We start from the raw sequence: 21,490 nt of genomic DNA on the forward strand, positions 1-21,490 counted from the left end.
TTAAAATTTGGCGTTGCCACAGCAATGCAATTCCTCAATAAACTACAAATCAACTCGCATACACAATTAATGGTGCCCCATTGATATTACTATCTCTTTTTTCTCCAGTTATACTGCTCTGGTATACGGTAACCAGGACACAGTATCAAAACTAATTTTTGTGTCGAGTGTATTTGTGCTTTCTCCTAAGCTTCAGCTTCAGCTTTCTCCCAATTTATATGGGGAATTAATATCGCAAGCGGTTTGGTCATGATAGCAATTTGTTCAAGGTAAACATCCCCAGCAAATTACATTGTCCAATCATTCTGTGCCACACAGGTGCAGCAATTCGACATTACTCACCTGTCACATGACACAGCTAGCTCACAATTTGGATGTTCATCAGTTTTATTCAGCTTTCCAATAAGGTAGAAATTCTATTCCTACCTCGATTTATATCCCGCATTTCAATTTTTGAAATAAATTAATTTATAGATTTTATATCTATAATATATGATATCACATTTATTATATATTGATAAATTATTAACACGTATATTCTAAAGTACCCTTATGCTGTATCGTTACAACCCCACTCACTGCAGTATCACACAACTAACGGTCAAATGAAAATGCTCATCAATGCGCCTGTCATGAGCTGCCTTTGTTGTTTTTTGGTTTAGTATTCAGTAGTTTATTTCCTTGTGTTTGATGTGTCTCGTCATGTTCATTGTGTCCACCTGTGTTCATCTACCCATGCCCCAGTGTTAACCAATCAGGTCCTTCCAACCCTCTGTGTCTTGTCCAGGTGCTCCTTGTTGTCTCGTTAATTTGTTTGTGTTTAGTTCCTGGTTTACTTTCAGTTCTGGTCGCTGCATTGTCCTTGTCAGATGTCCTCCTGTCTTTCTTGCTTTTTTCCCTTAAGTTAAGTCCTTGTGTTTTGTTGCTCCCAGTTGTTTTGTACTTTTAGTTTTTTTTTTTTATTAAGTACCGTTTAAGTTACCCCTGCTTTTGGGTCCTCCTTTTCCTCAAATCTCCACGAAGACCAAGACAGTGCCTAAGCGTTTTCTCAGTCACTGTGTTAGCATTTGTGCTAATCTCCTGTAAAATAGTACTTGACAATGTAAACTCCCACCTTAAGCACTTTCCCTACTAAGGTTGCCATCTTTCCATATGTTAACATACCAACAAAAAACATTTTGGCATTTCAACTCCTCACTTTAAAAAATGTACCTGACCACAGAGGAAAAATGTAGATTTTTGCTCTGCCTTGGGACTTTCTGTACTCGGATTGCTACTCTGTACTGTATTATTGCACAATAAATGTTAGCATGTCAGTGTAGTATCAATTCTCATTAGAAATAGCATGAAAGAGCAGGGAAAGTCAAAACTCACTAATTCATGTATATTTAACAGTAATTTCTACATTCAGGTTGCTATCTGTCAAATTTAGCCCAACCGTAATCATGCTAGCATCTCTTTCACAATACCACATGACCACAGGGCACAAAGTTCAATTCTCATTGATCTTCCTTTGTGTTTTCCGTACTCAGGATGCTATCTTGCTATACGCTATCAGTCCAGCTGTTAGCAACGGAATCACATTTTGCTTTTGTAAGAGTTTGTTTTTTGTTGAGGCTAAAGTTTAAAATAGTTCATCACACCACAACCCCTTTACAAAAGCGAGTTTCGGACTTGCAACAGTCAAAGGACAACAGTCAAAATGTCCTCTGGAATTTTTGTTGTTTTAAAATAATAAAGAAATAAAAATAAAAAATAATAATAATAATTAGTAACAACAACACTTTTAGCTCTAAATCTTGCTAATCCTGGGAGAGAATAACACACAAAAAAACTCTCCAAAAAATAAAAATAAAATCCACCACTCAATCATAAGTAATTTTGAATGTGATTATTCCTAAATGTGTAGAAAACCAACCAATCAATCCCCCCAGCGTCGCCCCCATCATTCGACCCACATTAATCCCTAACAAGTAAGTGGGCTTTCTATCAGGTCTATTTCAAAGCATTAAGGATTACCTCACAGAACCTAAGCTGCTTGAACTCACAGGAGGTCAGGAACATTGTGCTGCTGCTGGAAGCATAGGGGGCTAGTGGGTAAAGGTGACTGGACGGCAGGACAAGCCAGTTCCTCTTCCCCCTCCTTCCACTGGCCCACCAACACCATCCCTCAAGCCTTCTAGCTCTCTTTTCATTCCTGCCTCTCTCTTCCACCATATAATCGAATATCTCCCACTACTTATCTATTCACTGAGCACCTAATGGTTAAAATCAATTAGAGCTGGAATGCTGAAATGCCGAATACTGGGCCACATGCTGGTAATGACAGAGAGCGCGTGTGAGAGCGAGAGAGACTTGGGACCGGTCCAAGGGAGGCACAATTACCTCCAAATCGATTGATTATTGATTTGGTAGGGGCGTTGAGGAGTATTTCAGCTCAACTTTGTCCACATCAATATCTTACGGTTTTACGAGAGGAGAAAAGTGTGGGAGAAGGAGGATCTAAATACCTATATTACAAAATAGGATGTCTAATTTAACGGCACTAATGAACACATATTTGAGATGTGAATGTTTGAAACACAAAAGTGCCCTACCAACCTTCTTCAAGTTATGAATGTCAGAAAAACACACTATAATACAGTTTTCCTACCAGAGAGCACAACTGAATGACTGATGAAATCAATATATAGGATTCAAGCTTGGTCGAATCGTAACACATTTTTAATTATTAAAAAGAGTGAATGGAAGTACCAATCAGGTAAAGTAAAATGGTGAAGCTATACAAAAAGTGTTGTTTTTTTTTTTTTTTAATTTTGTCTCACGATTTACATGGCTGACTTATTTGCTGTCCTCGAATTGTGGTTATGAACACTATGCAGGAGTTGCAATCAGGAGTGTCGGCAAAGACTAGATTGCACACACATAATTTAATGCACACTAAAGCTCTGCTAACCATCTGGTTGAAGCCTGGAAATGAGGAACTCTTATTAATATCGAGGAGGATTATTGCGGGATAAAGCCTGTCCACTCTAGCGAACAAAGCTACAGTGTACACACACGTACACACAAGCACCTGCATTTACGCTTTAATTAGCTGCCACCCTCCCCCACTTCACCCAAAGCTCTCATAGATAGCCATTGTAATGGCGACAGGTGAAAGGCGAGGGGATGAGTAGGTGAAAAATGAGGGGACAGAAGGTGAGGTCGGTCGTCTGACGGGGCCGCATCATGACAAGACGCGATGCTCAATCGGCGAGCACTCCTTTTAAGAGAAGAATAACAAATATTTGAGTTAATGGGAGACAAGGATGCGACAATCAAGCAGACAGCGGCTCAAGTGGGAAGACTTCATAATGGGACGGCGGTTGAACCAGAAACTTAATTGTACATATAATACGCCTCCATGAATATATGCAATGCTACGCCTCGGCGAGGCGAGCGTATGCGAGGGACTGTGTCATAAACGGTGTCATGCATTTGAAATGGATCTGACTCTTTACTATTCCTGAGGACGAACACAATGGGTTTTTATGCAAATCTACAGAAGTCAATCTCCTGTCTATTTCCCCCATCACGCTGGTCTAAATGACAGTCCGATAATTTGGGCTGCATATATAGAGAGATATTTGATTTTCAAATGAGAGTGGGAAGGGTTGACCCTCGCTAATAGCCAAAGCACGGCGCTTGACTTAATACCACAAATGCATAAACTAACCCATCTGCATTCTAAACAGATGGCTGACTACAATATGAATGCAAGAAAGGCAAAAAAAATATATAAATAAAATGGGAAGACTTGATGATAATGTAAAAAGAGGAGACTCTTAAAATGCTTCACCAAATGTGTTCTCTTGTTTAATTGGCACCTGTTGCTGACCAAGGGAATTATGGGTAAAGGCAGAAAAAAAGGAAAAGTGAGGCATTTCTATATCGCAGGGCGTTCAAACTCGATGTCCCCTGCCCTCTTTTTTTGACTTTGCCCATAAAAACGTTGAGCTTTTTATAACGCGGCGTTCTAAGAAGGACACAAGGGACAGACAAACGAGTGGGAAAATAATGAAAAGAAACAGAAATATGGAAATGCGCAGCGGATCCCGGATGTCCATTTCTGCTTGAGTAATGACGGAAAACTGGACCGACAGACGGGCAGACAGTGGGACGGACGGGGGGGGAAGGCTAATGGCGACTGAGGACAGTTGAAGATTTATTCAGACAGCCATCTGAGAAACAGGTGCTACGGCCTACGAGACACTGTGTCTGTGTTGGTGTGTGCGATTACGTGTGTGTATATACGTGTGTGTGTGGTCCCTGACCATGCAACATTGACCATGAACATTCTCCACTCCTAATGACCCAAGGGCACAGCCCTGATCGCAACCTCAAAGCCCAGTGGACACGCACACACACGGGCTACAAACTGACCCCCCCCTACTTATCCCTGCCGCACTTGTGAATGGCACTGACAGATTTACTCGCGTCTCCTGTGCGTATTAAAGGCCACTGTTTGTTATTACAAATCATAAACGAAACCATACATCATCATATTCGATGCTAAGCTAAACACAAGCTCTGGCCAGCGACAGGCATGCTACGCTAGGTCGGTGTTTAATGTTCAGCTAACCACACGTGCACAAAGACTTGGATTCAACAGCTGTGCCAATAATGTATTTCGGTACCGATGGGTGTAATTAATGTAACTTTTTGAGAAATTAAAAAAAAAAAAAAAAAGAAAGAAAATAATTCTTTGAAACAGGCAAATGCATTTGACCAAATTTCCGTAGTTCAAAACTTTAGCTGGTCTGAGGTGTGTTAAGAGAGAATTTGACTGGATAATACAGTTACAAACGGGCTGGGCCGAGTGAATAAGGAACAGGTCGTTAAAAAAAAAAAAAGTTTATACCGGTGTCTGATTTTGCATAGAAGCAGGATCCATAGAGGGCAAGAAAGCATAGTCTTTTTTTTTCACTACATCACCTTTTTCTAAAAAACCCTCAGGTTATTTTTGGAACACTTGGTGCATATCTGGTATTTTTTTGTATTTTTTTTCTTGACGTGATCAAACGATTACGCAATAGGGCTTCGTCTCACTCCGGGAAGCGGAGCTAAGTGGCGACAGGAAAGCTTGAATTTTGATAGCCAAAACTGATAGCAAGGTGTGAGAATATTTCTTTCCATAAAAATGTAACTGCACACAAGAAATCACAATCTATCCAGTTACTTTGTGAATATAGTTCGATTTGTGAGAATAGAAAGATAGGGGGTGGTTTTGGGGCGACTGTATAATACACAAGAGCGTCTTATACTTGATATAATACGACACGGTAATTTTTTTTTCTCTAAAGCACCAGCTCACCAGCTAAGAGGGATTTTTTTTTCTCTCTTCAAATGAAACCTATGACTTTCGACACTTGCCGGTCCCGGGACACCCGTTTACTTCATGTCTATGTGCTGCAAATGTCATTTGTCTCTCTCTTACAAAGTCTGGAAAATAAGACACTTTCAAATTCCCCTTAGAAGTGTTCCATCTCTGCTACAAAGCGGTCATAAAATCTCCTGAATATGCTTTTTGTTTTGTGTCTTCAAATGGTTTCCCGTGCCATAAAGATTTTCTGTGTTTCCAAAAAAACAGATGGTAAAGTCGTCAACACTAGGATCTTTTATGCGCCGGGCCAAAGCTACCTCCATTCCCATGTGCTTTTCACCTCTGCCAATACATGAAAGAGGAGGTGTTTTTTTTTTTTTTTCTGGTTAAATAAAAGAAATGATTTTTTTTTTTCCTCGACTCCAATCCTACCACTTGCTTGCCTTTTTCTCCCACTTGCTTGGCTTTACTAGCACATGTCCAAGGGTAAAATATTGGGACTTGTGCCAGAGGCATTAAAAGCCTCATCTGTGGAACACATTTGTTGAGGCCTGTCGGGGTCGGTGGGTGGGTAGATGAGGTATTGCGGTGCTCAGGGTGCACAGAGCGGGCATTGGGCTGGCCCACTTGCCATGGTTAAAAGACACTGCCTGGCTTTAGTGGAATATCTTGAGGGAGAAAAAAAGGACTAAAATAGATTTTAGGAAAAAAAAAAAAAAAAAAAAGCTCTTCTTGTGTCTGCTTCTCTGTTGTTGTTTTTTTTTCTTCATTTTTTCTTTTGTTTTTGTCCGATTAGATGACAACGATCCAAACTATTAAGTGTCCTTTGGATAGTAACCAAAAAATATATCAAACCAGTATTAAATTGCATTCTAATTGGACTAACGTTATGAGTGTCAAAACTAATATGGTGGCATTCACAAAACATGACATAAAAACACAGAAAGCGCTAAAATGTTTTGTCCAGTTCAATGAAAATATGATTGCTGACTATTTTTTAGTTTTTTACAGTTTTTGTACAAAATCCAGCGAAATTCTCACAGAAAGTTTTACCATTAAATTGCGTTGTCTAATGCAGCTGGACTCTTGCTTGGTGTGCCAATAAATGCATTTATGTAATAACAGACATTAAATACACTGTGTACAAAAAAACGAATCAAATCGAATCCAATCTAATCTTCAACCCAGCCTGTTCCATCTTCAACTCAAACCTTTGTCACACATGCTTTCGTAAGCACGGCAATAGACGTAATCATTTCGATCCGGAGCACAGGAAGTTTGAATCAGTCCCACATTTCTAAAGAAAGTCAATTCTGAGAAGATTATTGTGCTGTGCATTCATTATCATCTCAGTGTTTCACATGAGTGGCAACCCTCCACTGAGAATTACTATAAACTATATATTTTTTAAAGGTTAATGATTTAAAGTTTTGAACGGAAAATCTTCTATCATCTCTGTTTGTACTTCAATGTTACTGATTGTTTCGTTCAGAGGCAAAAAAAACCAAAAATAAAATAAATGTTATGTTATGGAGTACAAAGGCTTGGAAATTGTGGCAGGTTCCTATTAAATGGGAGACATCTGACAAACTTTTCAGCCTTAAACCGATTCAAGAGGAGACACCAAACGCACATTTTCTAATGGGGGGCTAGGGAGGGTTCAGGGTTCCAGGGGGGTTTGTCACATGGACGTAGTTTTAAGCACACACACACACACACAAATCCATTGTCGAATTTGCTTCACTGTAATTATTCATTCATGGTGTTAATTAACTTTATTGTTTGTCTTAATCTAATGCAACTCTGTGTCGTCACCATATATCAAGTCAGCATGTAATACATTCATGGAAATCATGCAATGTAACACAAACCCTATTAATATATTGCTTATATAGATTTGTGGGGAAATAGTATTAAGGGGGCCCCCCCAAAAAAACATCCTGCTAGAACCGCCACCGAAAATGCATAGGTTTTTATAATTGTTAAAAATAAACATTTTAATGAGATTTTTTGTTTTTAAAAATGAAATACATTTTTACCTTAAATCCCTTTTCACATTTTTTTTAAATAACCAGCCCTGTCAGAAAACTACACTACAAGAATAAAGATGTATTTAAATGTGAAAAGTTGAGCTGAAGAATTTGAAACACGTGGGTAAATTAACAGCCACAGTAATACCAGTTGATACAAAGCAGGAAATGTGCCCATATCTGATTGGAGTCATCCTGCATCCACACAGCGACCTTATTTCATCTTTTTTCATTCCATTCTCATGGGAACGTCTTATCCTTGTGATGGTCTCAGTGAAGAAACAAACTTTTGATAAACAAAAACATGCCAAATGTAAACATTGTTTTATTGCAACAAGTTCCCCCTACAGTGTATAGGAATTGGATTGCGTTGTCTGCTACGTGATATGATGTGCAAAAAAGGAGTAGATAAGAGCATTTTTACCTTGTAAAGTCGTATGGCCGCCTCATGCCTCTGATTGGTGGTGTGTAGCCTCAGTTTATCCACGCTGTTGCTGTAGTAGTCACAAGCGTTGCACTTGAGGTGCACCGGGTTGCCAATGGCCACACACTTTAATCTCCACTGGTTGGCCTTGCCTCCCTCCTTGATGTGGGCCACCAGCTGGTGCTTCTGCATGTGCTTGTCCGTCTTGCAGTGCAGCTGAAAGTTGGCCTTGAGCTGCGTGTTGTAGCTGCACAGCTTGCACTGGTAGACGTCGCCGACCACGCAGCGCCACTCCTCCTCCGGCAGCGAGCGTTCCGTGTTGACGTGGGCATTAAGAGCCTCCAGGCTGTCGGTAGAGTAGCAGTTGCACACGGCGCACTGGTAGAGGCGCAGCGAGGGGTCACTAATAGGCGGCGACAGGGAGGAGAGGGAAGGGTCCACTGAGGACATGCCCCCCATTCCACCTGAGGACACCAGCGAGAGGTCGTCAGCCATCAGCTGACTACTGGCCAGACGCATTTCCGATGAGAGGTCACTGTTCACTACAAAGACAGTGAATGGGAAGTTGGTGTTAACAATAAGATAAAGGCCAAACACGGATAACAGGGTATAACAACAAAAATATAAAAAGGGCATGAAAATTAATTTAGAGAAAGCATTGAGAAAAAGACAGAAAGGGAGAATGGAATCCTCCATGCAGGCCTCTTTTGCACAAAAGGATTTGATAAAATAAAGCCTCGCAGACGACTCGGGCTCCTTACAAAGTCTCGTCTATAAAAAAGCCCTAATAGGATTGAATCAGGATCAATTACAATCATCCTTTTCAACTTGCTAACTCGCTCATCAGGTAGCTTTAATTACTCCTCTCAGCAGCGGTGGGACAACGCTTTTAACGTGCGGGATTTTCTCTTATCCACGCACACACACATGCACACAAAGATGTGAAAAGAATCAACATTTTCTCTTTCTTTGCCCACCCAGACTGGGAAATGAAAGAAAATCTGCCAACCATAGAAATGTACCAAACCATTTGGTTTGATCCCATCATTGACCCTCCATTTATACTATCAAAGCACATAATGTCTTTTCTTTTCTTTTTTTTTTTTTTAACATTATTTAAGGCTTTGTTTGGAGCACAAAAACGACAAATTGAATTTTCTTAATCATCGCGTGTATGTCGCCTGGCAGTTCAGTATTCCCAATGAGCCTCTTCAGGATTTGAACCTAAAACAATCAAGCTGGCACCATCTAAACCTATGTACAGCTGCGCTCACTATAGGGAGCTTGGTGTTATCGGTGTAAATCACTGCGACTACATCTGCTGGCTGGGCTGTGACCTCAACACTGGCAGAGGGAGTGTGTGTAACACTGCAGGGTCATTGTTAAATCTCACTCACTCCTACAGGAATCCACTTCCTGCTGAGTGCCAGTGTGTGTGTATAAGCGTGCGCGTGTGTATATGTGTGTTTTCTCTCCCGAGTGTGGAAAGGTGGGGTAGTGTGTATGGTGGCAAGGATTAAGCTGATTTCAGAAAATTACAAATGAAAGATTAAGAATTATTCCCGTGTGGCATCTCATAATCATCTTTTTAATCAGTGTAGGGTCAAAGCAAGGAGACATTGACAGAGAGACAATAAGAGAGAGGAGATAAGGGGAAGGAAAAGGAGCTGGAGCAAAGGGGATAGTAAAAGTAAGAATGGGAGTGGTAAAAGACGTGAGGAAGGATTGAGATAAAAGGAACAAAATAGATACACAGGAATACACAGATGATAACTGAGATTCTAAAAAGAGATAGCTCACACTTCCTATAGTTAAACTCCAATTCAATATATATATATATATATATAAATTTATTTTTTTTTAAATTGATTTTTATTTGTTTATTTATTTATATTTTTATTATTATTTATGAATAAAGTAAAGTTTAACCCTCGTGGTGACTCATGCATCACTTACCAAGACCAGATCCAAGAGCACTTGCTGTTGCAGCATCGAGCTGGAAGGGGTTGATCATCATCTGGGTGTCCGGGCCGCCACTGCCGGGGTTCTCCAGTTTGACACCCGCCAGGCCAATGTTTTGAGCCAAATAATACTGGTAAAGCTCAGCCTCAGCTGGTGCCAGCCCTAAATGAATGCTGTGCTGGATCTGCTTCATGTTCTGCTGCAGTAGCATCATGTTGTGCATGTGTTTCTCACTGGTCATGTGGATTCGTAAGTTGCGGGCCACATTTGTCTCATAGTCACAAACCTGTAGGAGGAAAGTTTTTAGTTAAACACATGACCACAACATGAAGAATTGAAAATATTCTAAACGATACACCGATCTTATAGGCGAATGGATAAAATTCAATTTCTCAAGATCATATGAGTTTTGTGGCAGAAACAAAAAATTGCACCACAAGGTGAAGTACCCTGTCTCATTAAGTTGCCAGCACTACACTACGCTGCTCTAAAGAGTTTTTTGTTTTTTTTGTTTTGGTTACCTCACATCGCCAAGTTGGCTTTTGTTTGGGCTTGGATGGCGAGGGCGCCCCACAGCCGCCACCGAGGGATGCACTCGCTACTGGGTTGGCATGGTTGTGGTTGTACTGTGCCTCACTTCCACCATTCTGGAGTGTTTGGACATTGTTCAGATGCTTGTCCGACTGCATATGGATGCTAAGGTTGCCTTTGGTCGTAGTTGAATAGTTGCATACCTAAAATGGAAGACCTGTTATTAGACAATGTATATTGTATGGCCAGTGACACAATTCACACTATGTGCAGCTTGTAAGACTTGGCCCCTGTAATCATGTCGTTGTCAGATACACAAAAGACAGTGAAGCAAAATTAGACAGACCTCACAGCGGAAAGGCTTGTATCCACAGGTATAGCTTTCCCCTCTGGCTAAACGAGGGTGAGGCTGTCCCGTACGGCAGTAAACACACGATCCTCCAGATTCTGGATGCTTCTCCTTCATATGAGCGTCCAGTGTCTGCTGGTACTTGTAGTGCCAGTTACACTTTGGACACTTGAGCGTCTTGCAGGAGTTCCGCGAATGCATCATAGTCATGTGGCCCCCAAGAGAACGTGAGGATCCCAGGACTGTGTCACACTTTGGGCACTCCACACCACTTCCTGGTGACCCTTCACCTGGACCTGGGGTACCAGGTGTACCTGGGGTGCCAGGGGTACTGGGATTTCCAGTGTGTGGATGGATAGGTCCAGGACTCTCATCATCCCTCCGCATCAATATCATGTCAAGGGGATGGGAGGATGGTGAAGACCCATCCCGCCCCATAAGAACTTCAGTGGTCGAGTCATTACTGCTCTCCCGCTCTCTGGCAGCAGCCAGGGCAACGGACAGGCGAGTCTTTTCCATTTCCAGCTTCTCACATATAGGCAGGGAGGAAGAGGAGGTGGATGCAGGACCTTTGCTGTCAATGTTAAACATTAGCACACTGTTGGAAAGAGGGGAAATACTTTGGTTTAAAAGAGGAAAATCTTTGCTACTGGTGCTGTTGGCCCTCTGCTCTTTGATAACTACACTCATTGCCTGCTCCTCTTCGTCCTCTGCCTCAATTTCTTCTCCGCCACCATTGGAGTAACCGTCCTCATCCTGCTCTGGACTTTGTTCTCCCACTGCACCGGGCTCCCGCTTAATGGGCGGGTAGTAGCTCAGGTCCGGCCCATTGGGTTGCAAAGTGCATGTGTCCCTAATGTGGGCCTTACTGTCAAAATCAGAGTTCCGGCCATCCAGGTTGCCACCAGTGGCAGCAGCAGCAGAACTTCCACTAGAGGTTCTATGGGCACCAGCCCCACCCCCGAGGTTTGGGTTGGTCTCAGCCTTTGGCATGGTTTGGGATCTGGGATTTTGGTCATTGGAGGAGCTGCTGGCACTGCCCTTCAGGAAAGCAAAGCCTGCCTGAAGGGACTCGGCATTCTCCCCACTACTGTGGAAAGCGTTCCACAAGCCACGGAGCCCAGTGTCTGGCCCTAGGAAGTTGGCAGGTGTGGGAAAGTGGGATAGCACAGATACAGGGGTTTTTTTTGGTTCCAGAAAGCTTATAAGAGGTTCTTTGTCCTTGCCGATGCCCTGTATGATAGCAGAAACACGTTTGTTGCTCAACAGCTTCTGCTCCTGCTCATTCAGGGTCATACGGTGGTCATGGACAGCATGTGTCACAAATGACCGGCTGTAGCCAAATGAGAGCTTGCACAGGAAACACATGAGCACTGGCTTCCGCCGTCCGTCGGCCACACAGCCCTCAAATTTGGATAAGTCCACATTGTTGGGGACATCTTTGGACACACAGGAGTTTTTGGCTGCACCGTCCCCCGTCAAATAGTCTTTGTCATTCTTGTGGCGGAGGTCATAAACACGAAAACTGTGCAACACAGGACTAGTGCCCGCCCGCCCTCCAGTTGAGGTATTTGAGATGGAGGGGGGCTCGGCCACCAACGATTTACTTCCCAAGGATGATGCGATGTGGAAGGAGTTAATGATCTGGGGAAAGAAGGACATGGGTGCAGCAGGCTGCTCCAACCGCTCCCCCCCTTGGCCCAGACCACTTTGGCCAGTGGTAGCCTGGGCGTTGGGGTAGGTCTGGGAGGATAGCAGGCCCCTGAAATGGCGGGCCCCAGGGAGCCCTTCCTGGTTGCCACGCTGCTCTTTGGAGTCCTCCACGATGAAGGCAGAGCCATCCGGCTGGTAGATGATCTCACCGCACAGGTTCTCCACATCGCTCTCCTCTTCCATCTCGCTGTTTATTTCCCCTCCATCGGCCGTACACCCCACACGCTCTCCATCGTCTTCACTCTCCTCCCCTACCATACCTTCAATCTCATCAACATCTTCATGACCTCCGGTGGTAGGCAGACGGCCGTTGGGGCAGTGGTGCTCCATATATTTTTGTAAACTGGAGAAGGAGCCGGAACATTCGTTGCAGGGGATCTCCTTTGCCGGTGCCACAGGCGATGTGGCAGGGGCAGAACAGTCTGAACCCAAAGCTGCTCCTCCTCCTACTCCTGGTAAAGTCCCAGTAACACTCCCTTTGTTACCGGTTGTAAAGCTTTCTCTCCGACTCTGTTCTGTAATAGAGTCAATGGTTGCACTGCCAGAGGTGAGGGTTGCCGTGGACCTCAGTGGACTGACAGTAGGCTCTCCAAGGCCATTCTCCATCTCTCTGGCTACAGGTGACATTTGGTTGTTACTGGCATTGTTGCTGTTGGCGACACCGGTCTCCATGGCCACAGCGGAGTTGTCCTCAGCAACACTGAGCCTCTGGCCACCATGTTCCTGCTGCCGTGACGAGACCATAGGGGGAGAGTCACAAGTTGCCATGGCGTCCACTACATAGGGATCTCATCTCATCCAGCCTAGCAGGGACCTAGGTTGGAGAAAAAAGGAGAGAGGACACCATAGAGATAAGTTAATATATAACATTTGGTCAAAAATGTAAACTTAAGATACGCAAAATAAATAAGCAGCTTCCAAGAAGGGCGGTTTAAAGAGGAGCGTTGCGCAACACTTGAAATAGTTTTACCACTGGTTTTGTGCAAAGGTTTATGTTTTAAGAACTAAGCTAAGTTAGTCTCAGCATGTTCTTATCAGTCAGGGGGTATTAATTAAACAGCACATATTTAACGCCTTAAGTCCCCTGAGGTGTAAGTTTGAGCCTATATGGACAAGAGAAGTAAATCAGAAATTGTCCATTATGACATAAGCCATAATTTAAGTATTCCTGCTTTTTGTAAATAGTAATAACACACCTGTCCGTGGTTTTATTTTGTAATGATAAATATATTTTAAAAAAAGCAAAGAAAATATGGACAAAAAGACTAATTAACATAAACAAATGTCTTGATCAGTCAAAAGCTACAAATGAGAAACAGTAGCTTGTTGTTTTACTTGAAAGCAGTTAAGTACCAGCTTCTCTCAGATAGCTTGCGTGTGATTGAGCTGACATTAAAAGAAAGCTTTAAAGGGCTATGCTGCTGACCTTCACCCCCATCCACCTGCTGCTTAATTCTGACTCGCTTTTGCCACTCTCTCTCTCTGCCGTACAACTAAACTACAAAGCAATTAGAGGATTAATCTGTACCAATCCAAGGCCAAACAAAGCCAGTGGGGGCGGGGGGGAGGACAGTGAAAGCGTGAGGAATGAAATCAAACGCGTGTGAGTGTGTGTGTGTTTGAGTGAGCGCATGTGTATGTACACGCGCTATAATCAGTTCTAATCTGACATATCCAAGAGATGATTCCATGGGGACTAGTGATAGATTAAAAGAGAGAAATTATGTTTTCATTCGCTGTGTCTCGCTCCGCTCAGCTTTTGTCATTTTATACAGTATGTAAGATTAATGGGGGAAAGGGGAAATGTGAATAATTTCAGTATGAATCGTTTTAGTTTTTTCAGCTGTGTTTTGCGGCATGGGGAATTTTCAAGCCTATTGAATATGAAAATGTATTCATTATTATATTTTATTTACAATTTAAAAAAAATAAATAAATAAATAAATCACAAGTCAATCTATCACCCTTGTAATCGTGGGAAAAATAGCAACAAAAAACTTTACCTTCTCAACAAGCCGCAAGTTATAACAGGCCATAAATATGTGTTATTTCACAGGAATGCATGACGTCATCACACCATGTGTAATAAGCCGTTTTTACAATGGTTTGCGCTGCGCTGACACCGATGTTCGACGAGAGGATACTGGTTTTCGAAAACCGATGAAGGCGAACAGTAATAATAGTAATGCGGTCAGAAATTGCAAATTATAAATGCCGCTTTAAAGCATACTGTACATTGCATAAACTCGATACATTTCTAAGCGGTAAAGAGATATATGCATAGAATGAAATAAATATTTTTTTAAAAAAGGCGATATAAATATAATTTTAAAAAGTAAATATATAAATTCAACATTTAAAATTGTTTTAATTAAAAAAATTCATTGCAAGCTTTGAGTAAAATGTCATTGTTGGAAGCAAACAGTTTGACAGCAAAACATACACATCTGTATTTACTGCTTTGTCATTTCAACCGCTTAAGTTTTAAATACAATTTCTACACACACAGATAAACGGCAAAAGAAACAACCGACTGTTTTTTTTTTTTTTGGGGGGGGGGTTTAATTAAAAGTGTCCCCCATGCTTTCACATATGCACGCATACAGTCAAGTACATTCAGGTAATTAAAGTGGCAGATCAGATCCAGTGGGAGGCAAATAATAGGCGAGGAATTTCAGCCTTGGACACTACATGTTCTAATGGAAGAGAGGGGCTTTGAGACTTCTGGCCGTATTGTTTTTCCTCTCTGCCCCTCATCGCTCAAGCTCTTTTCATCCATCTGCCTTTCAGTGGTTCTAGGGATGTAGACAGTGAGTCGTAACTAGTTTTTTTTTTCTGTTCCTGATTTTGTCCAGCTTTTCTTTCCTCTCACTTTTGTTCTTTAATCGCAACAGAAGTCACAATTTTCACAATGCTTCTATATTAGAGTAGCGAACAGAGATGATTCAAAACAAACAATTGTGGTAAAAGTGTTTCATAGAAGTTGGCAAATCTGGTTCGTGTTTGTTGAGACGCCTGTCATAAATCACATCGTGCAAGCAGAGCAGAAACCAAAAAAAAAAAAAAAACAAGACAAAAGACAACAGCAAAATTCAGAGTTGAAAACCTGAGCTCCTCTTGTCACAGTATCCTTCGACTTTTGTCCTCCTGTCACACAATCATGCCTAAGTTGCAGTCTTAGCCCGTTACATTCAAAACCCGTAATTACAATGGCACGACACTGTCACCTCTGCATATTTGTGAATATGTTACAAATCCAAATTATCCATTTGCAAATGCAACCACTTTGGTGAACACATCTACAAACAGGTGATTTCTGCAAATTTGCGATTTTCTCTTCAATGACGCATCTTCCCACAATTTAGTCTAACTAGTTCATTTGACTCAACATGAATCCTAAAGTTGAGAAGTCAAAGGAGTGGCCAGATACACAAACGTTGAGGTCTCCCAGAAGGTCATCCTTTCTCACCATGTGGCCCCTCAGTCAAGCACCAAATCTTCTATCAAAATGTCAGCCAGCATTAGCCAAAGACAAAGGCCGAGGTTGCCGTGAAAGCCTGTGCATCCATCTCCCACTGACACGGGCATGAATAGGCCAAACCTGGTCTAATTAGGCCTGTTTATTTGTTGCCAAGCATAAACACAGGAGACAAAATACAACGTGGATAAAGGAGGAGAATGATCTTTTGGCCAAAAAAGACACTCACATTCATTCGATCGCAGTACAAAGTTGAGATCTTATGTCTTGAATTAGGTACTGGGATGATATTAGTGTGACCAAATATTTTTGGTTTGCATGCAACCAGGTTTTTGCCTGAGGACAGAAGAGCAGACAGTGGATAACCTAGTTAGATGCACTGCAAAACCTTGAATAGCCAGATGTCTGTCTTTGCTGGGTTTTTATTGCAAGTCCAGGCCTTCATACAATAAAAAGGCAACTATCAGTCTTATGATCTCCAAGGTAATACAACACATACAGCAATCTGGAATAAACAATAACGTCGGATCACAGTACAAATTATTTCATTTCTGTTCCTAAAGGTACAAGCTGGGACTAATTAATGGACGCCAGGGTAGCTGCATGTATGTTCACAAGCTGTTACAGCTGAGAGGCATTAGTTAAAAAAAATAATAAAAATAAATAAATAAATCAATAAAGACTATGCTGTGCTGTTCCGCTGTACAGTACGGGCTCTGCTCATCTCAGATTGTCCACGTCAAAATATTCCCCCGGGAAGCTGAGAAATCCATACCGCATTGAACGCATTAGTTTGGAAAAAGACACGCAAACAAATGACAACTGTCGCTGAGAACAAGGGTATTACTTTTTGTTTACTCCCTTGTTGGCTACATAGATTGTCGGGGTGCAAGTAGACGACAGGTAGACAGACTGCAGTAAAACAATCATGCTGTGGGTGTGTGCGTGTGTGTGTGTGTGTGTGTGTGCATATATATATATATATATATATATATATATTCCATCAAGAGTCAGGTACCACGCAGGGGAAATATTTAATAAATTTATAAATAAAATATTTTTGAGAGTGATAGGGTGAAAAAGAAGGGTGAGTGGTCAGAGAGGTTCCTTATTTTCCCCCTGGAGCAGGCATGCAGCGCCTATCACTCAGCTTGATGACAAGTAAATTGGCTTGAGTGGATGCTCAGGTAACATTACACTAAACAGCCCTCAGGTCCACACCTGATAAGTCATTGTTAGTGAAAAACGATACCTGGTTGGTGTCGGGAATAATCCCACCACCCCCTCTGCCTACAAAAGTCAGATTCCAAATTAAAGTTGCTGACCAGTGGCTGTGTGGATGCATTCAGAGACAGGAGTTGTGGATGGGTCAGAAAAAGCTGACCTGGGGTCAGCTTTCATGAGCCTGTTTGTTGGGCTAAATTTAACTACCGGTAAGATGGTGGGAAAAATCTCCTTGGTCCACCAGTTGCCGCTTAAGAGCGAAAACCAGAAGACCTTTTGTGTTTCCAATCCGAGCCCTATCAACTGTTCGGACATTCGGAATGGTAGCTGAATAGATACATGACAATTTTGAGTTTATTTTTTATTCAGATGGTCCAGTCTAAATATGTGTTAAAAACTCGGCAATATTTCCAAATGAACCCAGGCTGAAACATTAAAATAAATAGTCAAACGCTGCTGGGTCACAGTCTGCAATTACGGCCCTTGCTAAAGATTTTTTTTCAGCATCAAAGGAGAAGCCAATCTACATAGCTAATGCCTCCAAATTTTTTTCCCCTTTCCGTCCTCCAACTCAAAACAGCAGAGGCTGAGGGTAAAAGGGAGGTGGAATGGAGGGGGGGTGTAAGCGGGGATTTTTCTTTTGCTGGCAATCTGGAAACACTCTCCAGTTAATTAAGGTTGATTGGAAATGAACCGCACAAACAAAGGGCAGCCTATGCCCTGAATATTATGACTTGCGCACATGTATGCACGCGTGCATGAGCGTGGGCGTGCTTTAGTCACCTCGGGAGCAGAGAAGAAGCTCCCCTCTTTAGACCCTCACCCTGATACCCCCCCCCCCCACTCTACTCGTAACGCCCACCCACCCCCAGATTAAGGAAACGCACAGCCAAAAGAATGTGTGACGACCTCCACTGCCACGGCGAAAAAAAAAAACTTCCAGCCCCTGATGCCACAAAAGGCAAGAAGGTAATTAAGTTTGAAAGAATAGAAGCACTACCACAAACAATGCAGCAGTGTCCATGGGGAGGGATTGGAGAGTGTGTGTATGTGTTTGGATGAGGGGGCAGAAAATCCATTAACATTCAGCGGCCGGGTGAGCGAGAGGAAAGAGGGCAAAGGGGAAGTAAGGATGGCATTCTCTCTCTGTTTTTGCTCTCCCTGTCTTTTCTCTAATCGCAGCAAGACTCGTCTGTGCATCCTTTTTTTTTTTTTATGTCTCACTTCTTTTCGGCTTCTCTCACATCTGCTTTGGAACCCCCTTCTTCCATCCCAAATCCGGCACCCCCCTCCCTCGTACGCAGCATCAGCCCTGCGGTGATCCTGTTTTTGCCCTTTCGCTGTTCCTTTGAGTAACCTTCTATGCTGAAGCAGACCCGAAGTTTTCAGGGATGATTTTTTTTTGTTGTTGTACACCGATGGTATGCTGTTATAATCCGCTGTTTTTGTTTTGTTTTTTAAGGGTCTAGTCTGTACTTTTATGAATGAAAACATATTGAGCACTCATTGTTACAAACAAGCAAACAAAATGACCCTTTTTTTTTTTTAGTTGGACCTTAAAGAGAAAACCCACCTGACAGTGCTAAACGCTAACAAGATTAGCGCCTGGAGGGAAAAAAAAAAAATTACAGAAACAAAACACATGCACACGTTACTTTCATCTCTGTTTTTCTCGCCACTTCTCCACCACGGCGGTTTAACTCAATTAGCAAAGAATGTAATTTGATTTGCAGACTCAACATGGAACTTTGCAACACGCCTGCACTCTCGCACGGTACGAGCTCGCTATCCCTCTGCGCCCACGTGCTTGCGGCTAAGAAAGAAGTATTCATTGCTCATGCATGTGTGTCAGCCCGAGTGTGTGAGTGCCTATGCGTGAACAGCGGAAAGATCATGAGACACTAAAGTGTGAATCAGGCAAAAGACCGCTCATTCAATGTGAGTTTCTTAACGAGGGAGGTAGAGAATATAAACGACGCAAAGCGTGACAAAACAACGTTAGCACAACTTCCGTCTACCTCCCGTTATGGATGACAACTAATTGTGACTTGATGGCACGTTGTCTTTGGTAATCTGCCTGTCTTTGTCTCTCACCAGAGACATGGATTAGCGCTAAAACGATGACTGCTTAATCCTTGATTTGCCCGTACTAAATAAATATTAATCTAGCATGCTCATCATGCTCTTGTAAGGTACAACATACACAATATGAAAGAGCTTAGCCGTTACATAAATCATGGCCTTATCTTTTGGATGAAGCTAAAGCATTGGGCAACAGACACACACATAGGCACGCGCACACACCCGCAAACACTCCATACTGGGATTATTTGCCAAGTCAAATTATTAATCCTGCTAAATACATGGGCTGGAAAAAAAAATCTCTAAAAATGTTTTCTCTTGGGGTGTGTGGATGCACACAATTATACGCCGGCGCGAGGGGGAGCAAAAAACAACACATATCACTCATTTGTGTTGATTCAGACCCCTCTCACACTCTCACTCAGCCTCTCAGCAGGTTTGTTTAGCGAAAAAACTGCTGGGAATATAAAAAAAAAAAAAAAATGAAAACTACCTTTGCTCCCTCTCGCTCACAAATACACACGCATACCCACACACACACTTAAGTTGACAAGGCCATGGCAGCGCAGCGCAGAAGAGGTTAAGCAAACAGTGTCCACGTCAGTCAAGGATAGCACACACTCACAGACAGACACAGAGCGCAGTCTCTGACGCAGGCATTTCACATCCACCTGGCAAATATAAAAGGCCGGTTATACTGTATCAACTAGCCAGAGCCCCAAATTCTTTGCTTGTTTTGTGCTATCACAACTGCCCCACTTGTGAAGCAACTCGTATTTCTGACTCATTGATTTGTAAAGAAAGAAAAAAAAAGATAAAAAGATTTTTTTTTTTTTTTTTTGGAAAGAGTGGAAAAGTTCTGCGAAGATAAAAGAGGTAGCAGTGGAGATATAAACGTGAGTCCAAAGGGTTTTGGAGAATAACCTTTCGACACTGTCAAAAAAGGGATTTGAAATACAACAGTCACGTTGTCATTGATGTGGAGTCCTGCAGTTTTAATTTTAAAAGTTTTCTTTTTTTTTTTTGTTTCCTGCGAAGTCTAATCTGGCTTTCTTTCTCTTGAATGGAAGCAGTGGTATTCATTTGACATTTCTATATCAAGGAAAGATATTTGGTGGTCATCCACTTTCCTTGATTTCTTCCATGTTTTTGTTTTTTTCTTTTAGTATTTTGTCAAAGTCACCAGCTTGAATGCACCGAAATGAAGAGCACACCCACACATGAGGTTTTTGCTACCCACCGATGGGTTGACAAATGAAAGCTCATGTGATTCAATTGTGTAAATGCTTTTCAGGTGCTGAAAATGTTGCTACTAATTTGCATCAAAGCGATGTAATTACTCAAAGCAAAAAAAAAAACTCTTAAATTAAAATTAGCATTTGCATTGGTGATTTTATACCAATACGCATAAGTAGTGTATGAAATCAAAATAAAATACACCAAAATGTTGTCATTGTCCAAATACTCATGGAGCGGTCATGCATGGCGATGAATCCTACAACCACCACCCCCTCCCCCATTTAGGTCTTGGGATTTTTTTTTTTTCATAAGTATACGCCAAAAACAATACGCATCTCACCTAACTATCAGGAGAAAAAAAAGTCCAAACTAAAATAAAGAAAGCCTGAATATGTTGCTGGCCGCTTTGTAACACAGCTCACTAGTGCAGACAACAAAACAACACAAACCTTGAATACTCGTGACAGGTCTAATTTCTGGACCCAGGGAATTACTAATTAACTTAAGCTTTTGGCTCTATATTTAATTAGAGAGGTTTCCAAATGAACTTTAGACCAAAGCCATTTGCTTTTTAAACAACCCGATGCCCCCTTTTTTTCTTTTATGACAGCTGTTATTAGTTTGCCTTCTTCTCAGACAAAAAAAACACACAAGGAAAGCACAGATATTTTGGCCATCATGGTTACTTTTCTGGTTACCATAAAAGAGCGTGAAGATAATTTCAGAGGGGGGTGAAGGTTGAGAGGGGAGGGGGGGTGCATTTTAATTATATTTTACAACAAACAAACAACTGTCAGATGTAGTCAGTGTGTTTTTTTTTTCGATTAGCGCTGAAATAACCCTTTATCAAATAAACACCATGTCACGCAAAATCCCCGGCCGGCCTGCTGAAAGGGGAACCAAAATGAAATAGACCCATTACCTTTCTGCTCACTCTAAGAAATGTGTCTATTAAGTATAAGTGATGTGGAAAAAAAATCTCACTTTGAAAAAAAATAAATAAATGAATTAAATATTTTTTTTAAAAATGTGGCAAGTTCTCATTTTTGTATGTCAATAGTACATAGACAGTAAGATTTTTATTATTATCATT

The 21,490-nt window shown here is 41.8% G+C and overlaps 1 protein-coding gene across 2 annotated transcripts in view; it reads right to left on the reverse strand.

Moving 5' to 3' along the window:
* The window catches only part of zfhx4 (zinc finger homeobox 4), a 77,872-nt gene that overhangs the window by 44,865 nt on the left and 11,517 nt on the right, over positions 1 to 21,490 (reverse strand). For both annotated transcript variants that reach the window (XM_088282854.1, XM_088282853.1), the window contains exons 2-5: positions 10,659 to 13,188; positions 10,303 to 10,515; positions 9,776 to 10,067; positions 7,820 to 8,361 (exon numbers count right to left, since the gene is read on the reverse strand). In XM_088282854.1, coding sequence (XP_088138980.1) covers positions 7,820 to 8,361; positions 9,776 to 10,067; positions 10,303 to 10,515; positions 10,659 to 13,142 — 3,531 coding nt within the window. In that variant the 5' untranslated portion in view covers positions 13,143 to 13,188. The remainder of the gene's footprint in view (positions 1 to 7,819; positions 8,362 to 9,775; positions 10,068 to 10,302; positions 10,516 to 10,658; positions 13,189 to 21,490) is intronic.

This window comes from Idiotropiscis lumnitzeri, chromosome 19 (genome assembly GCF_059441095.1).
Source record: "Idiotropiscis lumnitzeri isolate Australia: NSW breed Sydney's pygmy pipehorse chromosome 19, RoL_Ilum_1.0, whole genome shotgun sequence".
Classification (NCBI taxonomy): Eukaryota; Metazoa; Chordata; class Actinopteri; order Syngnathiformes; family Syngnathidae; genus Idiotropiscis; species Idiotropiscis lumnitzeri.